At 59.1% G+C, this 25,955-nt stretch overlaps 1 protein-coding gene across 3 annotated transcripts; it reads left to right on the forward strand.

Moving 5' to 3' along the window:
* On the forward strand, positions 1–25,954 carry BCORL1 (BCL6 corepressor like 1). Of its 3 annotated transcripts, none has more exons than XM_085570742.1 (14): positions 1–101; positions 8,773–8,911; positions 11,632–11,722; positions 11,973–14,525; positions 14,785–14,959; positions 15,426–15,506; positions 15,662–16,108; positions 18,103–18,332; positions 18,419–18,625; positions 18,704–18,870; positions 18,989–19,134; positions 19,984–20,061; positions 23,337–23,490; positions 24,525–25,954. In XM_085570742.1, the coding sequence occupies exons 2-14, from the start codon at positions 8,826–8,828 to the stop codon at positions 24,799–24,801; spliced, it is 4,692 nt and encodes a 1,563-aa protein (XP_085426868.1). In that variant the 5' UTR covers positions 1–101; positions 8,773–8,825; the 3' UTR covers positions 24,802–25,954. The 3 variants fall into 3 exon arrangements, with proteins under 3 accessions (XP_085426868.1, XP_021403491.3, XP_085426867.1); XM_021547816.4 differs by lacking the exon at positions 1–101 and adding an exon at positions 1,376–1,512; XM_085570741.1 differs by lacking the exon at positions 1–101 and having other exon boundaries at positions 2,730–8,916.
* Position 25,955: the final 1 nt, after the last annotated feature.

A 25,955-nucleotide genomic window follows, 5' to 3' on the forward strand; every position in this document is an offset into this window, starting at 1 on the left:
TCCCCGTGCAGCCCCCGCGCCGCGGGCCGGGGGGGCGGGTCCCGCCCTCCCCGCCGGGTCGTGCAGGAGCAGGGACCCCCGCGGCCCCCCCCCGGCTGCCGGTACGCGGGGGCCGGGCAGAGGGGGGCGGCGGGGCCAGGGCGAGGGGCCGCGGGAGAGGAGCGGGCACGGGGCGGTGCTGCGCGGGGCCCGGCACAGCCCGGGGCGGCGTGGCCGGGCAGGGCCGGGCCGGGCCGGGCAGCCGGTGCCCGCACGGCGGGGCCGCGCCAGGGCGCTGCGAGGCCGCCGGTCTCCGAGGCCCGTGCGGGTGCCGGGGGCGGCGCGGCCCCGGGCCGGGCGAGGCTGTCAGCGCCGGGGCGGTGCGGGACGGTGCGGAGCGGGCCTGGCCGGGCACCACGGGGGGTGCGGCGGCCTCCGGGCCTGCGGGCCCTAGTGCCGCGGGCGGGGACCGGTGACAAACTTGCGGCCGCCGCACCGTGCCGTGCCGCTCGATGTCCCGCATGGCGCGGGGGAGGCGCCTCGACCCCCGCCCCGCAGCGCTGCGCGCCCCGCGGGGCATCGAGCCGGAGGGGGGAGCGGGCCCGGGGGGTCACCCAGCGGCAGCGTCGCCGGGGTGGGGGCCACACGCCCACCTGGGCTGGGCAGGCGGGTCCGCGTTCTCTCAACCGGCCGGCCCCGCTGCGGCCGGGGACACCCACCCTCCCGCGGCCGCGCCCGGCGGTGGGCTCCGGGCAAGGAGTACCGGGCGGAGGGCAACGGGGCGAGGTGGCGGCGGGGCGTCGGGGACCGGGGCTGAAGACTCTAGGGCTGGGGACATCGGGACTGCGGGCAACGGGGCTGCGTGCGCCGCGCTCGCCGTGCGCTGCCCGTCCGGCTCTGCCCGCTGTCGGGCGCCCGGCGCTGCCCGGGCGTGGAGCGAGCGCCCGCCCCCGCTGCCGCCTCCTCCTCCCATCCTTCTCCTCCCCCCGGTGCGGAGCGAGCGTCGCTCCCCGGTGCGGGAGCCGGTGCCCCGGCGCGGGGTCGGGCGGGCGTGTGTGTGTGTGCGGGGCGTGTGTGCGTTGGGCTCCCCCCGTGCCGAGCCACTCCGCTCCGTGCGGTGCCGAACCCCGGGCGCGGCGGCCTCCCGACCCCCGCCCCTCCCGGGGCCGCGCCGGGCGCGGAGCCCCCTCCCTCTCTCCCCGCGCTCCCTCCCTCGTTCCCTCCCCGCGCCCGCCCGTTCCCTCTCCGGACCGGCCCCCCCGCGCGGGCCGGGGCGCGCGGCACGCCGGGACCCGCAGTCCGCGGGGCGGCTCGGCGGCTCCCGGCCCCGGCGGACGGACTACGGCTCCCGGCAGCCCGCGCGGCCGCGGCTCGCTCTCGCCCTCACACTCCGGCTGCCGCTGCCAGTGTCTCCTCCGCCGCCGCCGCTGCCGCCGAACCGCCGCTCGCAGCGCCCGGGGTCCGACCCGCCGCCCGGGGCAGGGGCCCGCCCCGGCCCGCCGCCCCCCGCCGCCCGCCCGCCTCGGGAAGCAGGTGCGTACCCACCGCCCCGCGCCGCCCCGCGCTGGACCCCGGCCCCCGCTGCCCGGGCACCCCGGGCCCGCGCCGCCCCGCACCCACGGCACACGGGGGCAGGCGGGGGGGAGCGGGTGGCCCGACCCCCCCTCCCGGCCGTCCGGACGGGATCTCCATGGAAACGGTCCCGGGACACCCCCGGGGGCGGCGGTGGGGCGGCGCGGGGGGGGGTGTGCGGGCTGGGGGGGACCGGCGACGTCCTGCGGCGGGACAGCGGCGGGGGCGCGGCGGGCACTGACAGCGCCGGGCGGGGGGCAGCGGGCGGCGGCGACGGCTCCGCTCCCCGCCCCGCGACGGCGCGGCGGAGCCGCTGCCCTGCCCGGCACGGCTGCTCCTGCTCCGGCACCGGCGGCACCTGCCGCTGCCGGGGCGGTGCGGGGGGTCCCGCGGCGGGGCGGGGCGGCCGCGCGGCGCGGCGCTCCCGGGGCGGCGGTGGGACGGCGGCGCCGGGCGCTCGTGGAGTTTGGCGGCGTGGCCCGAGCCCGCCCCGGCCGCCGCCGTGCCCGGGGCCGGTTCGGCTGCGGGTGCCGGCCGGCCGGGTGCCGGGCGGTGGCGGAAGAGCCCTCCCCGGGGGCAGCGCGGTCGCCGCCACCTCCATGTCCGGGGCTGCCCCGGTGCGGCAGCGCGGGGGCCCGGCCGCAGCTGCCGGGGCTGCGGGACGCTCCGCCGGGGAGCGGCCCCGGGGGCAACTGTTGAGCCGGGGGCTGCGGGAGCGGGCGCGGGGCAGCACGGCGGGGCCTAGCCCTCGGCGAGGCTGCGGGGTGCGGGGCGAAGCCCCCGGAGCGGCAGCGAGGCCGCCGCGTCCCGGGCAGGGGGGGCTGCCCGCCCCGCGGGGCCCCGGCGGCGGCGCGGGGCCGTGGGCCGTGCCGTGGCCTCGCGGGGCTCGGGAGCGGGACGTGCCGCGCCTCGGGCGGGGGGTTTGCCGGGGAACCCCCGCGGACCCGGACCCGGGGCGGGCTGCGGCCGGGGCCGGGGCGGTGCCGCTCCGTGCCGACGCCCCCCGACGCCCGGGGCGGGGCGGCGGGGGCGGCCGGTCCCCCGCCCGTGCCCACGGTGATGGCCGGGCAGCGGCAGGACCGGGCGAGGGAGGCGGCGCTTCCTGCCGCCCTCAACGGGGAGGAAACCACCCCTCCCGCGGTAGCGTGCCGGTACCGGGAGGGGTCCTGGCTCCTCGGCGAGCGACATCGGTCCCCTCATCCCAGCCTGGGTGAGGCCGGTTCAGAGGAGCACCGGGAGAAGGTCCGTCAGGCTAAAATAGAGACGAAGCGACTTTCTCCTGTCACAGAGCATCCGCTCTCTGGCACCCTCATCCCCTGGAGTCTGGGGATGAGTGCTAGGGCAGGGCCGGTGCATCCCGTGCCCTTCGCAGCTCCTCCGCATCTTTTTGGCCCTGTCTGTGGCAGCCTTCCCTTCCCTGCCTTCTCTTGCCTTCCTTCCCTCCCCTTTCCACTGTGCTGCTTCCATTGCCCCGGCCACCCTTCGGGTTTAGGTGGTCCCAGTGCTAGCGCTGGCTGGAGGCTCCATGGCACCAGTCGAGGACACCGGCTGCGTTGCTGTCACCCGGGTCTGGAGGTGCATTCCAGGTGTCAGAGCCCAGGCTCCAGCGGGGTTTGGCCTTCAGTGCTGCCTTTGGGACCTCTGGGCTCTGGAGCACCAGTCTGGCTCCCAGGCATGGGAGGCTGCACTCTGCTTTTGGGGTTTTGGATGATGTGCGCCTTGTCAGATACATTTTTGAATATTATCATCCCTTAATGGCTCTTTTTCAGTCCTTAAAAATTTGTGGGCTTTGGTGGGGGCAGCCTGGTTGTTGCAGACAAGCCAGGGTTCAGTGACACCAGTTGTCCAGCAGCTGGGACCAATTATCACAGCACTGCCCAGTGTGCAGCAAACTTTTATTTTTTTTCCTGAAATAGGGATGGATTTTTTCTTTTTTATTTCCAATTCATCGTGCCGAGGATCTATAATTACGTGTGGTGTTACTGTGTCTTTAAATCAGCTTAGGCAAATGCGTGTAGGCAAAGCCTGGCTCAGCTCTGCAGCGGCCGGGGCGGCTGTGCAGGCAGCGGGGACCAAACCCGGCTCGGGGCTGCCCTCGCCGGGCACCGCTCTGCCCAGACAGCCCCAGAGGCGGCCTGGCCCATCCTTGCTGGATTTTGTACCACTTTAGTCATTCCTAGTCCATTCTCCTACAGTTTGTGACCTCTGCATGAGTGGTAACATAACAGAAAATAGTCTGTTCTCTTTTTTTTAGTTTTCTTGTTTAAATTTTTCCCTCATTGCATATCGTGCTCGCTGTGAGTCCTGTGATAGGGCCGTCATAGGTTTTTTGATTTGATTTTTGATTTAATTTTTAATTTTTTGCCATCGGTTTACTCCACCAGGTTTTCCAAAGTGGTGCTCGGTGCTGAGGTGCTGGGGGGTCACTCTGGCCCTCTGCGCCTCTGATGGACACCAGACCATCCCATATCAGAACACGTAGAATTCCTTGCTTGCGTTACTAATGGCAACAAAGAATTGCCAAAGTGAACAAACTATGACAAGGGAAGGAGGCCTGCCTGTCGCTGCAGACCATTCCCTTCTGGCCCAGCTGACCCCCAGGAAGAGCTGCAGGGCACATTGCACTGCATTCCGCTCCTCCCGCTCCTGTCAAAGCGGCCAGCTGTGCTCTGAGCGCTGAATCCCACCCGGGTTTCCCGCAGCTGACCTCGCTTTATATTTTGTAGCCATCCAGGGGATAAAACCCCCTTCCTTGCAGGATTTGCTGCTCTGGGAATGAATGTTTCAAAGGTGTCTCCCGCGGGTGTGTTTCCAGGGTCAAAGTGCATTGCTCCCGGCCTTCCGCAGTGTCCCCTGGCCACAGGAGCCACATGGTGCTGTGGGAGGGCAACCAGAGCATCCTTCCCATCTCCTGCTGCCGAGAGATGTGGTAGCCTTCCCTTAGGGCTGGGAAGTCCTTTTCCTTCCTCTGTGCTGCTGGCCCACTCAATGCCAGCATGGATGGAGGCACCACTGACTGGGCAGCATTTACTGTGTCCGTAGAGTCTCTGGAGCAGCTGAGCTGCACCAAGTGACCCACACTGGGATTCCTGGAATCAGCTCATGCTGCTACACATGCAGGGGGAAAGGCAAAGCTGATGTGCTCCCTGGGTGCTCTGGTGCCATTGTCTGAGCTCCCATTGCCAGCAGTGGAGCAGGCTGCTGCCAGTTGGGTCTTTGCTTGGTGCTCTCCCACCTATGTTGGGAATGATGTGCCTGCCAGAGCAGGCAGAGGGGAATCCTTGTGCTGGGGAGGCTGCTGGTGTTTCAGTACCTGTCAGCTCCCACCTGCCTAGGCAGGGTGCAGTGGGACACTGTCCATCTCTTGGTGTGTAGCTCATGTGCTGGGGTTGGCATGGAGGAGAGGAAGAGTAAGTGCCTTGAAATCCAAGTGATTTCAGTACTTGGAAATGCATGGAGCAGGAAAACAGTGGAAAGCCTTTTGTGGGGGATCAAGGCAGCATGGTCTCACAGAGGGATGTGTTTGCACTGTGGAGAAGTGATTGGCACAGGCTGTCTCTGGGAGGAGCAGGGAAAAACCCCCTTCCCACACTGGTAGGCCTGACTCCACCACAGGTGCCATAAGGTGGATGCTGTAGGAGGTCATGGCTCTGGGTAATCTGATCAAAGTGAGTTAGACCAGGTGGCAACGTAGTTGGAACATCTGTGAGGGCAAACACCAACAGCACCAAATTCCCCAGTGAGAAGCAAACCCTTGGCTATCCATGACTGGCAGGTTGGTGCCAGCCCGAGAAGTTGCTTTACGTGTTTGCCAATGCGAGTACTTGAGGAGCTGAGAGTTGTCAGGCTGGGGACCTGATTGGACCAAGGAATTGCTGTCACTGGGAGAGGAGGGTGGCTTGCAATGGGATGGCTTCAGAATCTACTTTGCAAGTCCTTCGCTGCATTAACACTGGGTGGGAGGTGTGACTGTCAGGGGCTGTGGGAAACAATTAGGCAGCCTCACTTCAGGCAACTCAAGTTGGGGTCCCCAAGAGCCAGGGAACAGACAGGGTTTAACAGGGGTCAGCATGGAGATGGCATGGGCTTAATTCTTGTCAGCAGTGGGAGCTGATAGGTGAATGCTTGTGGAGCTTGTCCTGGAACCTTTGCTCAGCCTGCCCTGAAATGATGGTTGTCTTGGTGCTGTTGGGCTTTCATTGCAAGGAGGACTTGTGAATAGATAATGGTTTAAAAATGTCCATTCCTGAAGAACTTAATCTCTGGAAACTTGTTTTATTATTTAGCATTATTTTAGAAGAGTAATTTCTTCACCTAATCCAAAGGAGCTTCCATAGGTAGCCAAGTCATCACTAACCTGAGTAAAAGCACACTTGCACACTTTCACTGCAAGGAAAACATCTGCTTTGCTTTTCCTAGAGCCTGGAAGAGGCGGGTTTGTGGAGCAGCATCGTTTCCTTTTGCGAAACGATGAGATGTATTGCCTTAATGAACAAAATCCTCTTTTCTTTTAATTCGCCATAGTAACTTCATTGCAAACCTCTCAGAGGGTTTGTCGTTGGAGGTGAGCGTGTTCAGCACCTTCCTTGCTCACAGTTCTTAGGACACGCTTTGTTTCGGGAGGTGAAGGAGCTTTAATACCGTATGAGCTTCCCCACGCAGAATGCCTCGATGTTCTTACTTCATTCTAAACTCGTTTTCTTTGGCGTTAATTAGAATTGGCCGAGCACCTATTTAGCTAAATCAAAATAAGACTGTGGTTTCATATACACTTCCTTTGGCAGACGTTGTGGATTAAGTAGAGTCTGTGCCAGGCTCTGCCCTCTCTCCCTCTTGGTGAAGCTGATCTAGGAGCTGGTATGGGTTAAAACCAGTCCAGCCAGGAGGGAAAAAAAAAAAAAAGAAAAAAAGTGTTTTAAACAGAGCTCAACGCCCTGGTCAGGTTTGCTGGGATATTGCAGGGTTTCAGTGACATGACTGAAGGGGTGAGGGGAGAGAAGGGCTTCAACAGTTTCTCAACAGCTTCTTCTGCTCGAAGACAGGCATGTGAAGCCATGCCCTAGTTGTGTTCTCCAAGGGTTTCCTATGAGTTTAATTACATCCCTTTAATGTTGCTTCCAACTGCACCAGTGTAGATGGGAGATCTGCTCACTTTCCTTGTGCCGACTCGGCTAAGAGTGCTCTCACCCAGGGAGGCTGCAGTTGCTCCCTGTGGTTCAGTGTTGCATCGGGATGCTGCTCATCCCTGCATTTCCCAATAAACTTCCTGGTCTGCCTTTTTCAGAATGCTGTTGCTCCACTGGTTTGTGCTTGAACCCAATGTCTGGTGCTTGTCCCCTGTTTTATTCCTTCTCTGAGTTCATATCTGAATTATTTTTCTTTTCTGTTCTTCGTTCCCTGTGAAATGCCTGTCTTTGGCATGTGTCCCACTTCGTCTGTAGAGGATAGAGGCCAAGAATCCATGAAACAGTGTTGATCTCTGTCACTGTGTCCTCCCAGCTCTCCTCCTGTGGCCGTCGTTCCGGCCCTTTTGAGCAGCTCTTACTTGAGCACTCCAAACGTGCTGCTTCTTCCAGCTCCCCATAGCACCCCGTTATCACTCCTCCCTTGGCAGACCTAGTCCGGGGTCACGCCTGATCTCTGCTTGTCCCCAGCTCCACGTCGTGCAGCCGCATGCATCCCCTTCCCCCGTTGCACAGAAGGTCCCTTTTGATTCCTCCTGGAACATCTGTACTGCTGCTGTGCTTGGGGGCAGAACGTTCCTCCTCCCCTTCTTTCAGTTTAGCCTAAGATGGTGAAATCCCCGCAGATTGTTTGTTCCCCTATTTCCTTTATGTTGCATTTCTCTCCAAGCATCGAAAGACTCCTCCCCTTCCTGCTCCAAGCCACCTCGGTCTCTTTGGGTATGACCTGCTCTCTGCCTTGGCGTCTGCCCGTCTCCCCCATCGCTACTGAGGATTTCTCCCGTCTCACAGTGTGTGTTTTTTAGCAGGTTTCCCTCTTCCCCTGACCTCTGATTTCCGTGCACTGTTTGCGCACTTGTGCCCTCGTACGTGCAGATGGGTCCGTCGGTTTCTCTTTGGCACACCAGCTGCCTTGCCCCCGTTTCTACCGTGTGCCTGGCCCCTTTTCCTCCTCCTCCTCGGATCCCCACCGGCACGTTCAGGCTGCAGCGAGGACACCCGGCAGCAGCTGTGCTCGGAGGAGCCGCTCAGCCCCGTGGCTCGTCCCTTGAGCTGTGGCTGGCAGGTCCCTGTGTGGCTCCTTTCATGGCACAAGCCGCTGCTCGTCCCGTGCGGAGCTGGTGTCGCCAGGAGTTTGTCAGGCAAAAGACAACCGACAGAGACTGGGGATCACGTGCTGCTTCCAGCTAATTCCCACTCCCACCGCTGCACCGACAGCGTTGCCGTGGCTCTGTGCCTGCTTTACCTTCAGGGTTTAGTATTTCCCTGGACCTCCTTGACAGCATCTCTCTCCCTTTTGCAGTCAATCCTGCTTGGCTTGGCTGAGTACACTTGTTAGCACAGGAGATCCTCTCTTCCTCCTCTGCCTTTTCCCTGGAGCAGCAGAGCTTCTCAATGCTCCAACACCCAGCGCTGCACGATTGGCTGCAGCGCTCTCCCCTGAAAGCTCCACCCAGCCGACGGTGCCTCATGGATGCTCCTGGATCTCTGGATTCCCTCATGTTTTCCACCCATAACTCCAAAGAAAACCTGCACCTTCCTCATAGAAGGAGGGGATAAACCCTTGGCAGCACCACTGGCAAACCTCTGCTCCCTGCAGGAGCCTTCAGCTGTGGAGAGACCCTCCTTGTTTGAGCCTTTGCCCCTAGGACCTGCCATGGGCTGCTTTAGGAGAGTCTTGTGCAGCCTTGAAGTTTCAGTGCTGTAAATGACCATCACCTTCTTGGCATCTTCTAGTGCTGGAGGTTCCTCTGGAGGGAGAAGTGGGGGATTGTTTCAAGGGATGTGTGTGTGAAGACACTTGTGTGAAACTCTCGTGGTAGCCAGTGGCAGTAACACTGTTTAAGGAGAGGATGAGTGGAGGGTGGTTTCTGTCCAAAGGCACTGCTGATTCCTCCTCGCTCTCTTCCAGACCTGTGGCATCCCGGGGCATTGTTCCCCATCTGCCTGGCAGCAAAGCTGGGGATGAGTTTTCTCAAAGGGCAGTTGAATCGATTATCCCAAGGAGAGTTCCCAACCTTCTGTTTCCCTTTTGCAGGCAGAGTGGTCCCTGGAGCCCCAGCAGATCCTGGAGGGTGAGGAGTAGCTGTCATGATCTCTACAGCACCTCTCTACAGCGGGGTGCACAACTGGACCAGCACAGAGCGGATTCGCATGTGTGGCCTCAACGAGGAGAGGTGAGGTGCGTGGGTGGCGGCCAGGGGAAAGCAGGCATGAGAGAGCCACTTAGGGAGCTGCTGCTGACTCAACCCCTTTTCACTGGGGTCTAAAATGGCCCGAAGTGCAAATGAGCCCACATTTGGATGTATTGGATATGTTGGCATTCCAGGAGGGTCCCCACATCCCCTGCTCCAGCGAGGAGTGTGCTGGAGGAGTGGCAGAGGATCTGTTGCCCATGTGTGGTTATGTTACCTCCACAGCTTTGATGCTGACAAGGCCAACTTGTCTGCATGTGCTATTGGTTTCAACAGATCTGTGCTCTCAATGGCCAAGGAAGGGAAAGAGCTTGAACTAAAAGCTTTTGGTGACCCAGGAGGGTTTGTGCTAACCAGATGATCAGATGGGAGGGTTGTGACTTGCCACCAAACAGGAGATTAGGGAGGATTAGTGGCTGGGAGGTAGGATCGATCAAGCCAAGCTCTGTTGCTTTGCATCGCCTGTTCATTCCCATAGTTCGGGGTCTTATTCTCAGAACGGACTAGTCTGTGGCTTCCTCAATACCACCGTGTCTGTCTCACGCGTTTGCCAAAGCCAGGGAAGTTTAATGTGCACAGAGGCAGCGTGTGGCTGTCATCGCTGGCCGCGGGTGCCGAGGGTTCTGGCGGGCGTCCCTTGAGGCCGGTGCAGCAGCAGTGGGCAGGGACGAGCCCCGGGTCTGGCTCGGGCAGAGCCGATCTGCCGCCCGCAGCACCGCCGGGCGCTCTGTGTCCCGCAGATAAGGGCTGCGATGGCGATACCCGCCGAGCCTCTCGGCGCTGCTCCGAGCTTACAATGGGCGTCAAATTTTGAGCTGTTTGGGCAGGCCGGGGGACTGCGCCCGGGCGCTCTCTCGTCCCCGATCTTCATCTCATTCCTTGGGCCCCGTCTGTGCGGAGGCATCGCGCACTGCCGCGGGAGGAGCCCCGGCAGGGACACCGCGCACCGCCCTCAGGGCTGCTCCGGGGCAGGCGAGAGGAGCCGGGCAGGGCGTCCCGCCGGCCGTGCGGGGAGCGGCGGGCGAGCGAGCTCCGGACCGGGAAGCGCCGCGAATCTCCGGGAAGCGCCGGGAGCGCCGCGCTCGGGCGGGCCCCGCGGGGCCGGGCGGCTGCGCTCGGGCTCCCCCTTGCGCCCGGCCGCGGCCCCGCTCCGCGCCGGCCCCGCGACCCCAGCCCCTCGGCCCGCCCCGGCCCCGCGACCCCGGCACCCCGCCCGCCCCGGCCCCGCGACCCCGGCACCCCGACCGCCCCGGCCCCGCGACCCCGGCACCCCGACCGCCCCGGCCCCGCGACCCCGGCACCCCGACCGCCCCGGCCCCGCGACCCGCCCCGGCCCCGCGACCCCGGCACCCCGCCCGCCCCGGCCCCGCGACCCGCCCCGGCCCCGCGACCCGCCCCGGCCCCGCGACCCGCCCCGGCCCCGCGACCCCGGCACCCCGCCCTCCCCGGCCCCGCGACCCGCTCCGGCCCCGCGACCCCGGCACCCCGCCCGCCCCGGTCCCTTGGCCCGCTCCAGCCCCTCAGCCCGCTCCGGTCCCTCGGCCCGCTCCGGTCCCTCAGCCCGCTCCAGCCTCTCGGCCCGCTCCGGTTCCTCGGGCCGCTCACCCCCTCCGCCGGCTGAGGCAGCTTGGCCCCGGCTGCCGTCCCCGCCCCGCGGCTTGTGACGGCCGGGCCGGGGAGCCCCGAGGACGCGGGAGCCCCTGGAGGGACCGACCGGGCTGTCACTGACCCGAAGGTCGGTGGGGGTGGCACGCAGACAGCCCCAAGCAGGGTCCCAGCAGTAGGGGTACAGAGCAGCGTCCTGGGGCTGAGCATGCAGAGCAGGTTCCTGGCACTGGGGGAACTGAGCAGGGTCCTACTGCAAAGGGTGCAGAGAATGTTCCTGGCACTGGGGATACCCAGCGGAGTCCTAGGGCTGAGGCAGCCCAGAATGAGGTCCTGGTGCTAGGGGTATGTAACAGGGCCCCAGCACTGCAGGTACTGAGTCTGAAAACAAATTGTGTGCCCACAGTTCTGTGTCTGTGAGTACTGTGAAAGCCCAGGATATAGGAAGCAAATCTGGCTGAAATTATATCATCAACAGAATCCAAACTTGATCTGTTTTGTGCTGGCACTAGCAGCTTGTCCCAAGCAAAACACTGGGGAAATGCTGTCTTGGTGAATACCACCAGGGAAGGAGTGTCCCAAAGAGGTGACAGTCCTTGTCAAGGAACAACAAGGAATTTGTTTCCACTGAGGAATCACATTCCAGAGATGAAAGGTCCAGACACACTGGCCAGCAAGACATGGCACATTGGGGTGACTATGAATGCCCACTGCTCCTGTCCAGGCTTTCTGAGCCCACAGAGCTTTGGCACCAGAGGAAGGTCCCCACTGGCAGCTAGGCTGGGCTGGGGGTCCCAAGACAGGGAGGAAACAGAAGGAATGAGGAGGTGCCTGTTGGGGAAAAGACAAGCAGGATGAGACTCAGGGGAAGATGGAAAGGTGTGGTGGGACAGAATGGGAAATGGAGGGGACAGGAATAGGCGTGTGGCACCAGGCTGTGACACTGGGAAAGGCTGAGCTGGCCCATGATGAGGCTGGGTGGCCACAGGTAAGGAAGGTGTACAGCTGCTCCACTGTCCCACATGGGGACAGGGAGGGGTGGGATTCTGGGAGGGTATTTTGGGGTTTTGTAATGCTGTGTTTTCTTCTTCACCTAGGAGAGCCCCCATTTCTGATGAGGAGTCAAAAACTAGCAGCTCCCAGCACTTGGGGTCTCAAGAGTTTTGTGTCAGCAGCAGCCTTTCCGAGGTGAGTTCTTTGCCTGCTCAGCTGAGTCCAAGAAGGCCATTCCCTGGCGGAATAGGCCAAGCAGGAGCATTTTCCCTAGTGGATTCATTGGCTTCTTTTTGAGAGATACACAGTGAGGCAAAGCCATGTTCTCCTTTGGGCAGAGCTGTTTGCTGCTTTTTCCTCTGTGTCTGGGGTGGGCAGATCCTTCCTGCTTCCCTGGGTGGCCCTTGCAAAGCTCCCAGGAACACCTTCTCCCTTTTTGCTGCAGGTGGAGCTCACAGCAGTCAGCGGTGGTGGCAGCAGTGCCCAGGGGCTGAATACTGATGGCAAGGTGGAGGAAAAGCTTGGACCCAAACTGGAGGAGCAGCCACCTGATTGCAACCCAAACCTGGAGTGTGTGGGAAAGACTGTGACAGATGACGCCCTGGGCCCTCTGGCAGGTCAGGGGGATGGCAGAGGGCAGGAGCCAGAGGCCCCCAGAGCTGTGGAGCAGGAGAGCAGTGGTGCTGATGCTGCCTGGACACCAGCAGATCCTCCCAGCGACAAGCAGGCTGATGCTGCCCCAGCCGGCTCTGTGGCTCCAGAGAGTGAGCCTGCTGGGAAGGAGAAAACCCCCCCAAGCACTGCAGCACAAGGGCCAGGCGTGCTGGCAGAAGGGACATTGTCTGTGGTTGTCTCCAACTGCAACACCTCTGCCTCTAGTCCCGCCACCTTCACATTGAACAGGGTTTGCTTTCCCCCCTCTCAGGCCCCTGCTATGCAAAAGCTGCCCCTGCCCTTCCAGGCTGGGGCTGTGCTGAGCCCGAGCCAGTCACTGGTGTACATCCCCCCTCCCAGCTGCGGGCAGCCGCTCAGCGTGGCCACGCTCCCAGCCACTCTGGGGGTCTCCTCCACACTCACCTTCCCTGTCCTGCCTTCCTACCTGAATGAGCGTTGCCTACCGGGCATTATCGCTTCCCCAGAGCTGCGTTCCTACCCCTACACCTTCTCTGTCACCAGGCCCTTGGCTTCAGATGCCAAAGTGGTGTCTGTGGAGGTGAATCAGCTCAGCTGTCCCCCACCCTCAGGTGGAAGTAGTGCCCAGGCTGCTGCTGAGAGCACTTCCCTGTCCAGCAGCGGCCTGGCCCTGCCCTCCAGCCAGGCTCTGCCGGCAGCACCAGCACCAGGTGGGAGCACTGCTCCCTCCTCTGGCACGGCTGTGCAGGCCAGAGCCCCGGCAGCTGCCGAGCCACATGCACCAGGGGCTGCCACTTCCCTGTCTCCTCTGAAGTCCCCGCCCCAGCTAGAGCGTGAGATGGTCTCGTCCCCGGAGTGCAGTGAGATGCCTCTTGATCTCTCCTCCAAGTCCAACCGCCAGAAACTGCCTCCACCCAGCCAGCGCAAGACCCCTCCCATGCCCATCCTCACCCCCGTGCACACCAGCGGCAAAGCGCTGCTCACCACCGTCCTCTCCAAGTCCCAGCGCGCGGCACAGGCCACGGGCAGCAGCGTCACCTCGTGCCTCGGCACCACCCCACCCCTGGTCATCTTTCCCGAGGTCCTGCGCAACGGCGAGCAGGGCTCCTGGGTGAAGAACACCACACTCATCAGCACCATTCCCGGCACTTACGTTGGTGTCGCCAACCCGGTGCCGGCCTCGCTGCTGCTCAGCAAGGATGTCGGCGTGAGCCTCAGCAGGGACCCACGCCACCTGCCAAAGCAGGAGCCCATCTCCATCATTGACCAGGGCGAGCCCCGCAGTGCCGGCGTTCCCTGTGGGAAGAAAGCCAACCAGGTTGGCACGGAAGGACAGCAGGATCCTGCCAGGAGACTTCTTCATGGTAGAGTTGCTCCAGGAGCTCCTTTGTGTCAGTCCAAGGACATCGCCACCTGGAATCCTGTCCAGGGAAGTGTGTACCCACGATGCCCCATCAATGGAAAACCTTCCAATCCTCAACTTCTGCCTCTGGGCTGGTCTCCGTACCATCAAACCCCGCTGCTTTCCATCGGCATCCCCACGGCAGGACAGCTGCCCCTGAACCAGAGCAGCCCCTGCAAAACGGCCGGGGCAGGCAAGCTGCCGGCATTCCCGAGCGTGCAGCCCGCCGAGCCCAGCGCGGCTGCCCAGAGCCTGCCGGAGGGCGAACAAGATGCTGCGGCCAAGAGCAAGAGCTGCCAGGCCCTGCCCAAGCCCTGCGAGGAGCCAGCCAACCCAGCACCACCGGAGGCAGGTCCAGCTTTCCATACCAGCGCTTTGGATGGGAAAGGGGGAAAGGGGAAGCCGGACAACGCTCCGAAGAGTCAGGAGTGCACTCAGCCAGAGGCTGACTCCAGTCGGGAGAGCAATGCACAGACTGAGGCTCCCCAGGGGAGCTGTAGCCTCAAACAGCCAGATGCAAAACCCAAAAACCAAGTGTTAGCAGCGTATTTGTCACATGACCTGCCAGCGGCCGGGCAGCAGGGCCTGCGGATGGTGCCGGAGGTGCCCACGGATGGGCAGCGCAAGGAGCTGGGCTGCAAGGGCTCCCAGGAGCCGGCGGCCACGGAGCCCCTCCCGTGTGCACAGCAGGTGGATCTGTGCAGGGTCAAGAAGGAACGAGTGGAGTGTGATGTGTCCTTTCCCTCGGTGACCTGCCTGCGGGCCGGGGCGGCTCCCCAGGCCTTTGCTGAGGCCAAGCTTAAAGGAACGGGGCAAATCAAGCAGGAGGGTGGCACACGCTGCAAGGCCAAGCGGCAGCATAATGGGGACACCAGGCAGAGCCACAAGAGACTGAAGTGCCAAGGGCAGGACAGCGAGGAGTCCCCAAGCAAGTCGGGAAGCCGGAGCGTGCATGGCCGGAAGGTGCATGGGATGGGCTAGGACTGCTGGGTCAGGGGAGAGGAGGGAGCTCTCATGGGGGGACAGCTGAAGGCACAGGGCTTTCTACCTGTGCTCCTGGGCATTGCCTGGTTGTGGGGGAACGGACCTGTGCTGCAGGTTGTCCAGGGCAAAAATGTGTCTGGATTGTCAAAAAAGCTGGAGGGGACCAGTGTAATCAGTCTTTTTTGTGCTGCTCAGTCAATGGGAAGCTCCAGCTTCAGCTCATGTCCTCCTTTCACAGTGGCAGAAACACCACAGCAATCCACATGAGCTCGGCAAGCAGGAAGGCCGGGGAGGCCGAGGAGGCCCAGGTGCCATCACGGATCACAACAGCCTTGGGGTAAAGCGCAAGCGTAGGAGGCCAGCGAAGACAGAGTGCCCATCTCCGGCTCACCACGGAGACAGCCACGAGGAAGGTACTCTTGGGAATGGCAGTGGGTTCCTGCAGGATAAGGCTGCCCTAGGGGCCAAACTGCTGTATTCCTGAAGCCAAATGGCCTCTGGAGCTTGGTTGGGATCCAAAATAGAGCTGCAGCATGACCAGACTCCCAGAATGGAGGAGGTTGGGAGGAACCTTAAAGCTCATCTTGTTCCACCCTGCTGCCATGGGCAGGGACAGCTTCCACTAGACCAGGTTGCTCCTGTTCGAGCCTGCCCTTAGATGTTTCCAGGGATAGCACATCCCCCACCTCTCTGGAGAGCCTGTGCCAGTGTTTTAGTACCCTCATTTTCAAAAACTTCTTCCCTATGTCCAATCTAAACCAACCTCCATTCATTTAAAGCCTGGGGCCATCACAGCAGCCCCTGCTATGGTGACACTGCACTGCCCTTCCCACATCCCAGCTCTGTGATCCATTTTTCATGGCTCCATTTTCCTCACAGGTTACTTGGAGAAGAAGCCCAAGAACAACTTCCGGGATTTCATTCCGGTGGTGCTGAGCAGCCGGACGCGCAGTCAGTCGGGTGAGCTGGTGCCCAGGCTCCTGGTGACAGTCCTGGTTGGACTGGGAGCATTCCCTTTTCACGTCACCTTGTCCCTGCATTTTGTCCTGCTTTGAGGCTTTGCCTTGTGGATCCTCTTGGCTTTTTTGTCAGCTAGAAATCTCACTTTTTTGCAGGAAGCATTGCTGGCTCTTCTGCTGGTGTGACAGGAGAGTGTGATGTGAGTGGTCAGGAGATTTTACCATTGCTTGAGGAGGATCAGGAAGAAGAAGAGGAGGAGGAGGAGGAGGAGGAGGAGGCGGAGGAGGAGACATCCTTGAAACATCGCAAGCTACGCAAATCCCACAGGACATCCCGCTGCCACAGCCGCAGGGACAGGGACAGGGACAGGTCTGTGTCTGAGAGGAGCAGCTGTCACACGAGGAGGAGCCGGGAGCTGCCCTGGAGAGCAGAATCACCCAGGCAGGTGTGGGAGCCCAACGAGGAGGAGGAGGAGGATGGCCACATCAAAAGGAAGAAAAGGAGACGGCAGAAAAATCGGAAATACCAGACAGGGGAATACTTGACTGAGCGGGAGGAGGAGCAAGTGGGATATCCCCACCGGAGGCGGAAATCCAAAGCAGGTACAACCTGGGAAGGGGGTTTGGGTACTAAACTGGGGACCAGCATGAGAATTTTTTGTTTTGTTATGTATGGAATTTTTGGGGGGATTTGGTTTTCATTATTTTTTTTGTAATGATGAAACTCCCTCACTTTTAATGACTTGGTGGCTGTAGCATGGGCTGCTTCAATTGATCAGCTCTTCTTTTAAAAACATTTACAGTAAATTCCAGAGCAGTAAACAGCAATTTATGTGGCTAATTAGACACTGATTTTACCCTTGGATTAAGACAGAGGGCGTGGGAAAACAAGAATGGGATGAGGTAGCACAGTGAAATATTTCTGGACAAGTAGGGTCCCTGGGAGCCATGCTCAGCAATCTGTGCTAATGCAAGGAGGATGTGGAACTATCCCAATCCAACTAGGCTGCTCTTGGTTTTGTCTTGCTCTGTGAGGGCCACTTGAAGACTTGCACCAGGGAGCACAAGGGCAAGAGGATTAGCAAGGAGGGTGCAGTGATGGGGGATCCCCCTCTGTGGTTTGTAGGCATGAGGAGGAACACGTGCCTGCCTGTGCCCACCTTTGCTCTGCCACTGCTCCTGCACTTTCCTCTGCCACTGGCAGACCCTCCGTGAAACCCAAATCCATGATGAGCACGTCTTTGAGGGCAGCAGTCTCTGCGGTCCCCTCTCCCTGTGCAGGGACAGTCAAGGCTGTGGGACATGTCCAGCTGTGCGTGGTGGCTTGGTGTGTGCTGGAGCTTGGCTGTGGCTCGTAGTCCAGAGTCACACAGGTGATTTCAGGAGGAAAGCTATCATGGGCAGCACTTGTGCCGGCCTTCTGCATGCTTGGGCTGTGCTCTTGGAGGGCATGAAGTGGCCACAGCCCTGTTGCCTTCTGCCCCATTGGAGCGCAGACTGGCACTCCTCGGGTGCTGCTGAGATGCTGTGGGGAGGTGGCTGCTGTCCTCCCAGCAGCTGGTATCTGCTCCAGCACGGCGTTACACTATCCTGTGTGTCTGCAGACCTATATAAGACCAGAAACAAAGTTTCAAGTCAGCTTCCCCGTGTCTCAGCCACTCGGGCACTCTCGGGATGCCTCCTGTTCAGGACAGGAGCCTCGAAGGAGTTTTGCGATGGCATTCAGGAGGGTTTGCCAGCAGCTTTACTACATTTGTTAAGAGTGTCTGTCTGTCTGTTCAGCTTCCCTCAGGGGCTGCTTACTCAGCCCTCAGGTAGGGGACCTGCTGTAGTTTGGATTCAGAAGCTGTGGCCTGGAGCCACCTCCAGTGGCAGTAGAGTCCTGAAGTTCTCTCCCTGCTGTGTAAAGTCCTTTCCTCTGTCTCTTTTTAACTGATCTCTTACTCATTTCATGGAGTGCCTGTAAGTCTCGTGCTGCAGGATTGGGTGAGCAGGATTCCTCCATTCAGGGAAGACAAGGCTGGATTTCCCTTGAGGAATCCTGGTGCTTCCTAACTGGATGCGTGTTAATGAAAACTTAAATGTGCTCCTTAACTTCAGGGGAAGATGTAAGAGGGAAAATCAGGCCTGCTATGTTTAGGCAGCAAGCTCTGAATGTTCACAGACAGCTCCTGCCCCTTTAAGACATATCCCAATGAATCCTGCTCCCATCTTTTCTTGTGTGTCCCATGAACATGCTGAGTCCATCCCAGATGGGAGAATCTGTGTGTTCTCTCTGCTTCTCCTTCCTGCAGTGCCCCTGCCCCGGGGCTGGATTTAGAATCATGGAACCCCAGAAAGGTTTGGGTTGGAAGAGACTTTAAAGCTCATCCAGTGAGCTGCCTGCCATGGGCAGGGACACCTTCCACTATCTCAGGGTGCTCTAAGCCCTGTCCAACCTGGCCCTGAACACTTCCAGGGATGGTACAGCCACAACTTCTCTGATTTCTGTGCAGCTCCCAGAGATGGGCAGTTTGTCTTGCTTGGTGGCAGAGGCCTGGGTGACCTTCAGTGGGGTACCTGCAGAAGCTCCACGCTCATTCACATTTCTCCTTTAGATTGCAGGCACCGGAAGCAGAAGGAGTCTGGGAAGGGCAAAGGCACAGAGCTGCAGCTGAGGAGCAGGCTATCCCCATCCCCCCGGAAATCTCAAGGACGCACGGACTTTCGGAATGGCTTCTTCCTGGAGCACTCCGACACCTCTCCTGTCCAAGAAGAGCTAGAGAAACCATCAGGAAAACGCAAATGTAAAACCAAACACCTGGCAGGGATCTGTGATGAGGGGAAGGTATGACTTGAACAGATGAGGGCAAAAGAAGGCTCCCATGAGTCATGGCCACATGTGCCAAGGAGTTGTATTCCTTTCTTTCCCAGGGGAAAGGCTGCTGCAACCAGCCCAAAATGTGCTCTCCGAAGAAGCCCCAGGACTTGTGGACACTTTGTAAGTCCCATCGGGCCAGCCCGGGGAGCTCCCCTGAGCTGCCTGCAGCCCAGAATGTTCCCCCCGGAGCTCGGCGGCTGATTGTGAACAAGAACGCGGGGGAGACACTCCTGCAGCGAGCAGCTCGCCTGGGCTACAAGGTGAGTCCTGTGCCCTCCTGCGTGTGCCCCTGCTGCCCCACCCGGGCTGGTTGTCACAGTTGTGCTGTTGCTGTGCAGGACGTGGTGCTGTACTGCCTGCAGAAGAAGAGCAGTGACGTGAACCACCATGACAATGCAGGATACACAGCCCTGCATGAGGCCTGTGCACGCGGCTGGATTGACATCCTGCACATTCTGCTCCAGCACGGCGCCAACGTCAACTGCAGCGCCCAGGATGGCACCAGGTGAGTCAGCACAGCGTGGGGCAGGGAGCAGAGTGGGTTCTTCAGGCTGGTCATCACTAAATTGATCTTAACCCAAACCAGAGCATTTCCTTAGCAAACTGGTCCCTTTCCCTTGCAGGCCTATCCATGATGCAGTAGCAAATGACAACCTGGAAACCATGTGGCTTCTCCTTTCCTATGGTGCTGATCCCACTCTGGCCACATACTCTGGGCAAACAGCAGTGAAGTTGGCCACCAGCGATGTGATGAAGCACTTCCTCTGTGGTAGGTGCCAGACCTGGGGTCACAGTGCTCCAGACCTTCCCCTCTGGCAGCATACAGAGCCAAATCTGGGTGTGAAAGGGCCTGAGCAGAAAATTATTCAGTATTTAGCTCTGTCCTGTCACACAAGCATGTTTTTACTATCCAAACTTTAATTATAGAATTGTATGTGTTTCTTATATAAGATAAAACTCAGTTTCAGTGTGGAAGGGGATGGCTGCACTGTGGTCAAACAACTAAAGACAGTGCTCTGCTTGGAGATGCTGTTCCACAGTCCCTGGTTCTACTGCTGAACCCAGATTTTTGTTGCCAAATGATGCTGCCTTCTATGGCAAAAGAGCCCTGCCCAAATACTGCTGCTGGCAGAAAAGGCCAGTTTGGATCCCTGTGGCTGTGCTTGGTGCCATTTGTGTACATGCAAGACGAGTGTTGTGGCTTCTCCACAAAAGCAAGGAAGGGATAGCCAGAGGTGGCTCCCAGACAGAGACAAGACAGAAAATCTCCAGTGATGAAAAAAGTCTCTTTGCCCACTGCTGTGTGAGCTCCTCCAGAGTCAACTACTCACACAAGTTTTGGGGATAGTGATTTGGAGCTCAGGACTGTTCTATGAATCTTTCTAAGCCACTTCACACTGTCTGTTGTTTTCCCTTTTCAGCTCCCATTTCCTGGTTGGGGGCCTGGGGTGATGTCCACTCCTGAGTGGTGACACCCTTCCTGCAGCTGTGCTTCAGCTTTTGCCATAATGCCCAAGTGGGAAAAGCATCAGGGGTGAAGCAGTTCCCCCTGGATGTGTGGATGTGCACATCGGGATGATGCTTTGAGTCGTTAACCCTCTCAATTTTCTCTCTCTAGATTACCTGTCAGATCTGCAGGGCCGCAGTGACGGAGACCCTCGGACAGCCTGGGATTTCTACAGCAGCTCTGTGCTCGGTGAGTGCAGCGCGGGCTGGGTTGGTGGCAGCAGAGCAGGAGGTGGTGCTGTGGAAAACACGTCATTCCCTCGGGTTTGGCCACATTCCTCTCTACTCATGCTTTGGGTTGAGACCTTGCCCTGGTGATACATGCTGGGAGTTGCTCCTGGGAGGGACTTCAGCTTGAGTATGTGCATCCCTTCGAGTGCTGATTCCTGAGGGTCTTTGGTTGTCGATCCCAAGCATGTCATTCTTGCAGCAGTTCTTGTTGCTCCCCTGCTAACTGGTCACCAAGGAAGGTGAAGGACATACTCATTCCTTCAAGGTGTAGAAGTCTTGAACTTTGAGGTTCCCAGGGCTGCCTGTCCCTCTCCCCTGCTTTGGAGGGGAGATGTTGATCCTGTTTTTACAACACCAGGCATTTTTCCTAGTGAAGGGCTGACTGCTGTCACTTCTTTAAAACTGTGGTTACAATGGAAGGTGTTCTTGATCTGGCATGGGCACACTGGAATCCCTCCAGCCCCTTCCAAGTTTAGTGCTCCCGAGCCCTCTGTAAGGATTTGCAGCATTTATGCTGGCTGAGAGGCTGCTTGTTGATTGTAGTTGTTCACCTCCAGTTGTTCCAACATCCTTCCAGAAACAAAACCAAATCTGATACATTCAGGAGGGTGCTCTTGGAAGAGGACTTGTCCTTGGAGGACCCTGATGTCTTTCCATTCCAGAACACGAAAAATTCTGCACTCCTGAGAGCACTGTTTGTAGGCTGCTGCACCTCAGCCCTGCCAAGGAACAGTTCAAATCTCAGCCTCTTTCTTCAGAATTTCTCACTCTCAAAGCTGTCACAAGCCTTTACGAAGAAAAATAGCTGTTCTTTGTGATATTTTTAAAGATACTACCCCTTTTGATTTATCACTGATTTCCTGCTGCCCTATCCACGGGACATTCCCAGTGTTGACTTTGGGAGGATGCCTGGCAAGGCAGGAGCTAACCCAGCTGAGAAGTGATCCCTTACCCTGCCAGGTGTGTTTCCAGCAGGCACAGGAAGGGACCCTCCTCCCCATCCTCCTGGGATCAGTTTACAGCAGCAGCAGCTGTGGTGCCAGCCCCGTGTCACCTGTGCTGTGCCAGGCACTGCTGCTGGACACTGCCAGAGCCGCAGAAAAACCAGGGTGCCCAAGCCTGAGACATGGGATGGTTTCTTTACAGCCTGTTTACTGTGTGTCCTGCAATGTCCCTTTCTGGCTCAGGTACCTCAGCAGTCACCTCAGGTTATCTGGAACAGGTACAGCCCAGGGCAGGGAAGTACCTGGTTCTGCTCTGGAATAACGGAGCTGCTCTCAATCATCACAGGCAGCAAACAACTCTCCTCCTCCCGTGGATCAGTCCTTTAAAATCTGTCTTTCCATCAGCTCCAGCAGCTGAAGCACTGTATGTCCCTCAGGATACAGGAGAAATCCCAAGCCCTGCTTGAACTGTTCCTATTCTTTGAGGCAGGAATGCTGTCCACATTTTCCTTGAGGTCTGCAACTCTCTGGGGGCAGGAGGATAATGAAGGAAGCCAGGGTGTGGGATATCTGAGGTGTGGAAAAGTCATCAGTGTCCTGCGTTTGGTGCTGCTGGAGTTCCAGACACAAAGTCCCAGTCTGGGGTTTGTCTCCACCTGGGACAGGCATTGTTGTGCCTGATTGTCTCCCTCAGTGGTACAGAATGTTCCTGTCCTTGTCCCAGCCTTTGCACAGGCAGATGGACAGGACTGAGCTTTTAGGATAGACAGTGAGCCCTATTTTTGCCACATTAAATGCATTTAATTACTTTTTTCTGAGTTGCTCAGGATATCTGAGGTTTTTCAGTGATGGCATCTGAGCTTTGCCAGCAGCAACATTGGATCAATAATCACATCACTTATTTTTGTCCTATTCTACCGCACATTTGGACAATTTCAACACCCTCTTTCTTAGGGATTTTTTTCCCTTGGCAGCACTAGGAAATAACTGGCTTTCCCCAAGACCCTGCCTGAGCTAGTGTCCCCTGTCATCTACTGTTTTCCTCAGCTGGAATCCTACTCGTGCTGGGTGAGCAGCTGGGTGTGTGAAACTTCCTTGTGCAGTACACCAGAAGATTTTCTTTTTTTCAGCCTTTTCTCTTGTGTATGGGGTTGAACTTCTGCATGATTGGTTTATTTGCTTAGGGACACATTGGGTCTCACTGCTCTCTGTAGAATCTAAACTGTCTTATCTGGAAGTTTTTGGAGTTCTCCTGTGTTATCTCAGTGGGACAACACCACTCTGCAAACTTAAGACTATTCACACCTCTTCATAATAAAATCCAGGCAGCAAGCTTCTCTTCAACAGGAGCTTTGCAGATTGGTAAATAGGAAAATTACCTGTTATTAAATGGCTTTGGATCCAGCCTGCTGTTCTCCATCCCCTCTGGACACAGATCCTGCTGGAACTCAGATGCCTTCTGGAACACTCAGGCAAATTCTCTAAGTCATGAAATCATGCATTGGTTTGAGTTGGAAAGACCTTAAAGACCATCTTATTCCACTCTTCTACCATGAACAGGGACACCTTCCACTATCCCAGGTTGCTCCGAGCCCCATCCAACCTGGCCTTGGACTCTTCAGGGATGGGGCAGCCACAGCTTCTTGAGCCCTGTGCCAGGGCCTTACCACTCTCACAGGGAAGAACTTCTGTATATCCACCTTAAATTTCCCCTCATGCTTGTTGCTTGGTTGGATTAGCCTCTGGTGGCACAGCCTTGCTGTCCCCACTGAGACGGGTGCTGGCTCCCCCTGGATCACCTGCCAGAGGTTCTGAGGGTGGGATCTGGGTGGAGAAGCTCTTGAGGAGCAGAGTGCTCACTGTGCCTTCCTTGGTAGGGCCTGTGCAGGCAAAGCCTCTCTCTACATCCACCTCCCTCCTCACTGTTCCAGGCTCTTCCAGGCTGAGGATATCTGTGCTGGCATGGGAGAGGGCCCAAGGTCATTTTGGAGAGAGTCTGGGGTCTACCAGTGGGGTGGCTGATGGTGCAGGCTGTGCCCTGCCCTACCTGTGGGACCAGAGCACACCTGAGATTCCTGCCATGACTCAGGATGTTCTCCCCACCTCACCTGGCCAGCACTTGCTCCATCTTCCTCTGGGATGAGGGGCTGGAGGGGAGCAGGAGGGGTGCCATTCTCACATGGCTGCAGGAATGTTGTGGGCAGGTGTCTGTGGGGTTGTGGCAGTGGCCAGGGAGTGCCAGCACAGACTGGTGTGTGACCAAGCAGTGCCAACCTCTGTCCTGTTGCAGAGGGGAAGGACAGCATCGGCTGCGACCTGCTGCTCAACCCTCCAGGGAGCTCAGACCAGGAGGAAGAGGAGCAAGAAGCAGATAACTTCATGTTTGAGTTCTCAGACAAGCCGCTGCTTCCCAGCTACAACCTCCAAGTGTCCGTCTCCCGGGGGTGAGTGCCTTTTCCTGGAGCTCTGAGTGGGACCACAGGTGGCTGCAGCCCCAGCAGATTGGTTGTTCCAGTGGGGTTAATAGCTGCCCATGTATCTCAGGTGTTTTTTTTCATAGAATCACCACAGAATCCCAGAATGGTTTGTGTTGGGAAGGGCCTTACAGCTCATCCCATTCCACCCTCCTGCCATGGGCAGGGACAGTTTCCACTAGACCAGGGTGCTCCAAGCCTCATCCAAGCTGGCCTTGGATACTTCCAGGGATGGGGCAGGCACAGCTGCTCTAGACAGCAGAGGGAAGTTGTGACTGTGGCACTGGGGAAGTTGGGGAAGCAGTGCCTGGCTTGGCACAGCGTGGAATGTTCTCAGGGAGTAGGGAAGCCTCATCAGGGCTCCCCCCACCCTCTATGGCCAGGCACATCCTGTCCCTGTGTTGTGCCTGTCAGGAAGCTCCCCTCTCTCATTCCTTTGATCCTGCTAGTTCTACCCATGTTTCTTCAGCAGCAGCTCACACTTATGGCTCTGAGATTGTTTCCTTTCCATCATGGCTAAATCAGTCCCAGCACTGGAACAGCACTCCCACCTGCACCCCCTGTGACACAGTGGGTGTTGCTGGGGCAGAAGGGTGACTTGGAAGAGGCATCAACCAAAGCACCACTCCTCTGCAGCAAATTTCTGTGCCTGCCAGTGTTTGCCCATGCAGAGGGACACATGCAGCATGCCCTCCAGCAATAAACCACACCAGTAGCTCCATTTCCTGACCATGTGGCTTATTGCTGGCAGGGAAGCTGCCAGGACCTTGTTGAAGGCAGGACTTTCACACGGTGTCCCTGTCTGGCTGTGAGTTTTTTAAAAGCTGTGACGTGTGAGGCCGTGATCAAGCCGCAGTCCGTGGGCTCCTGAGGGAAGCAGCACATGGAGAACAGTGCCAGGGCCAGAGGGGAGGGCCAGCATGCCAGGAGGAGGCAGGGGGGAGGGCACCGTGCCTGCAGCCCCCTCCACCCCTATAACCACTCTGCTCTTGCCATCTTTGCAGGCCCTGCAACTGGTTCCTGTTCTCTGATGTGCTCAAGCGGCTGAAGCTGTCCTCCCGCATATTCCAGGCCCGCTTCCCGCACTTCGAGGTGGCCACGCTGCCCCGGGCAGAGTTCCAGCGCCAGGTGTCCCTCAGCCAGGTGCTGGCACAGGAGGAGGTGCCAGCAAGCCCCGAGCTGGCGCCGGGCACGGCAGAGACTGTGGAGCTGGTGCACTACGAGCCCGAGCTGCTGCAGCTGCTGGGCTCGGCGGTGGAGTACCAGGCCTGGAGCAGCTGACGGGGACAGGCCACTCCCGGCATCACGAGGCAATAATAAGGACCAAGGGGAAGCAGCTCTCTCTCAGCGCCAGCAGCAGGGACCCGAGTCTTTGAGCAGCCGCTCCTCCTCTCCTCAGGGTCTCCGCCAGCTGGGGAGGGAGGACCCTCGCCTCCAAGGCATTCCCGAGGTCCCCCGCCCACGAGCAGTGGCGGTGCTGCCGCCGCCGCCTCGTCCAGCTCCGGTGGGAGATGGAGCTCCCTGCACGGGGCTCAGCGAGGGGTGGGAGCCGCCGCCCCTCCCCGCCGGACCCTACGGAACTGCGCCTCTCCGTTTGCCCTCCCCCTCCCAATGTCTTCCATAGTATTTATTTAATTAGTATTTAATTTGTAATGTTTTCTTTGTTTTTGCTGAGTCTGTATCACTGTGATGGTGAGCTCCGGGCTGTGGGATGAGGCCATCCCCCGCCCCTCTCCAGCGTGCCCCGAGGCCAGCCAGGCTCAGGGGCTCGCGTCCCTCCCCGGCAACAAGCCAGGGGACAGCCCCTCCCTTTGGCTATGGAGCTGGCTCCCGCTGCCAGCGCTCAGCCCCAGCCGGGAGCCAGCCCCACTGCTCCATCCCCTCCCGTGCTCCTCCTCCATCTCATCCGTGCTGCTGCTCCCTGTGCCCGGCGGTGCCGCCCGGGCAGGCGCAGCCCGCGGTCCCCAGCGCGTCCCCCGCTTCGGCAGCTTGTGCCCCGCCGCAGGCTCTGTGCCCCGGCAGGAGCCGCCGCGCCCCGCCGGGCTCCCGGGAGCAGCGTTCTGTGCGGCAGCGGGCGGGCTGCTCTGCCTCGGGGCCGGTACAGTTTTATTGTACAGGTGCTAACAGGACTGAGGTCGGGACAATCGGGGGATTTCTGGCTCTCCCCGCTCCGCAGCGGGAGCCTTGGGTGAGTTTTTTTTGTTGGTTCGTTTTTTCTTTGTGTTGTGTTTCTCCCCAGCCAGGGCAGGCGTTTCCCCCCTTGGAGCCCCGCTGCCAGCCTTCCCCCGAGGGCCCGGCAGCACCTTCTTTAAGCCAAGGGTTTTTTGCCTTTGGGTGTGTATTCTGGTTGCTCTTTCTGATTTCTGTTTTATTATATGCAGCAACAGGCTGTGGTGTCAAAAACACTGATGTACAGAAAAAACCTGCATCAGGCT

Source organism: Lonchura striata, chromosome 4A (assembly GCF_050655825.1).
Source record: "Lonchura striata isolate lonStrDom1 chromosome 4A, ASM5065582v1, whole genome shotgun sequence".
Taxonomy (NCBI): domain Eukaryota; kingdom Metazoa; phylum Chordata; class Aves; order Passeriformes; family Estrildidae; genus Lonchura; species Lonchura striata.

What these genes read in the sequence shown, in the direction of transcription:
- BCORL1 (XM_085570741.1), top strand. Translation starts at nt 8,588, where the DNA reads ATGAGTGGAGGGTGGTTTCTGTCCAAAGGCACTGCTGATTCCTCCTCG. An exon ending in CCTCAACGAGGAGAGGTGAG is followed by an intron (nt 8,917 to 11,631) that starts GTGCGTGGGTGG and finishes TTCTTCACCTAG; the next exon opens with GAGAGCCCCCATTTCTGATG. An exon ending in AGCGCCCAGGATGGCACCAG is followed by an intron (nt 18,871 to 18,988) that starts GTGAGTCAGCAC and finishes TTTCCCTTGCAG; the next exon opens with GCCTATCCATGATGCAGTAG.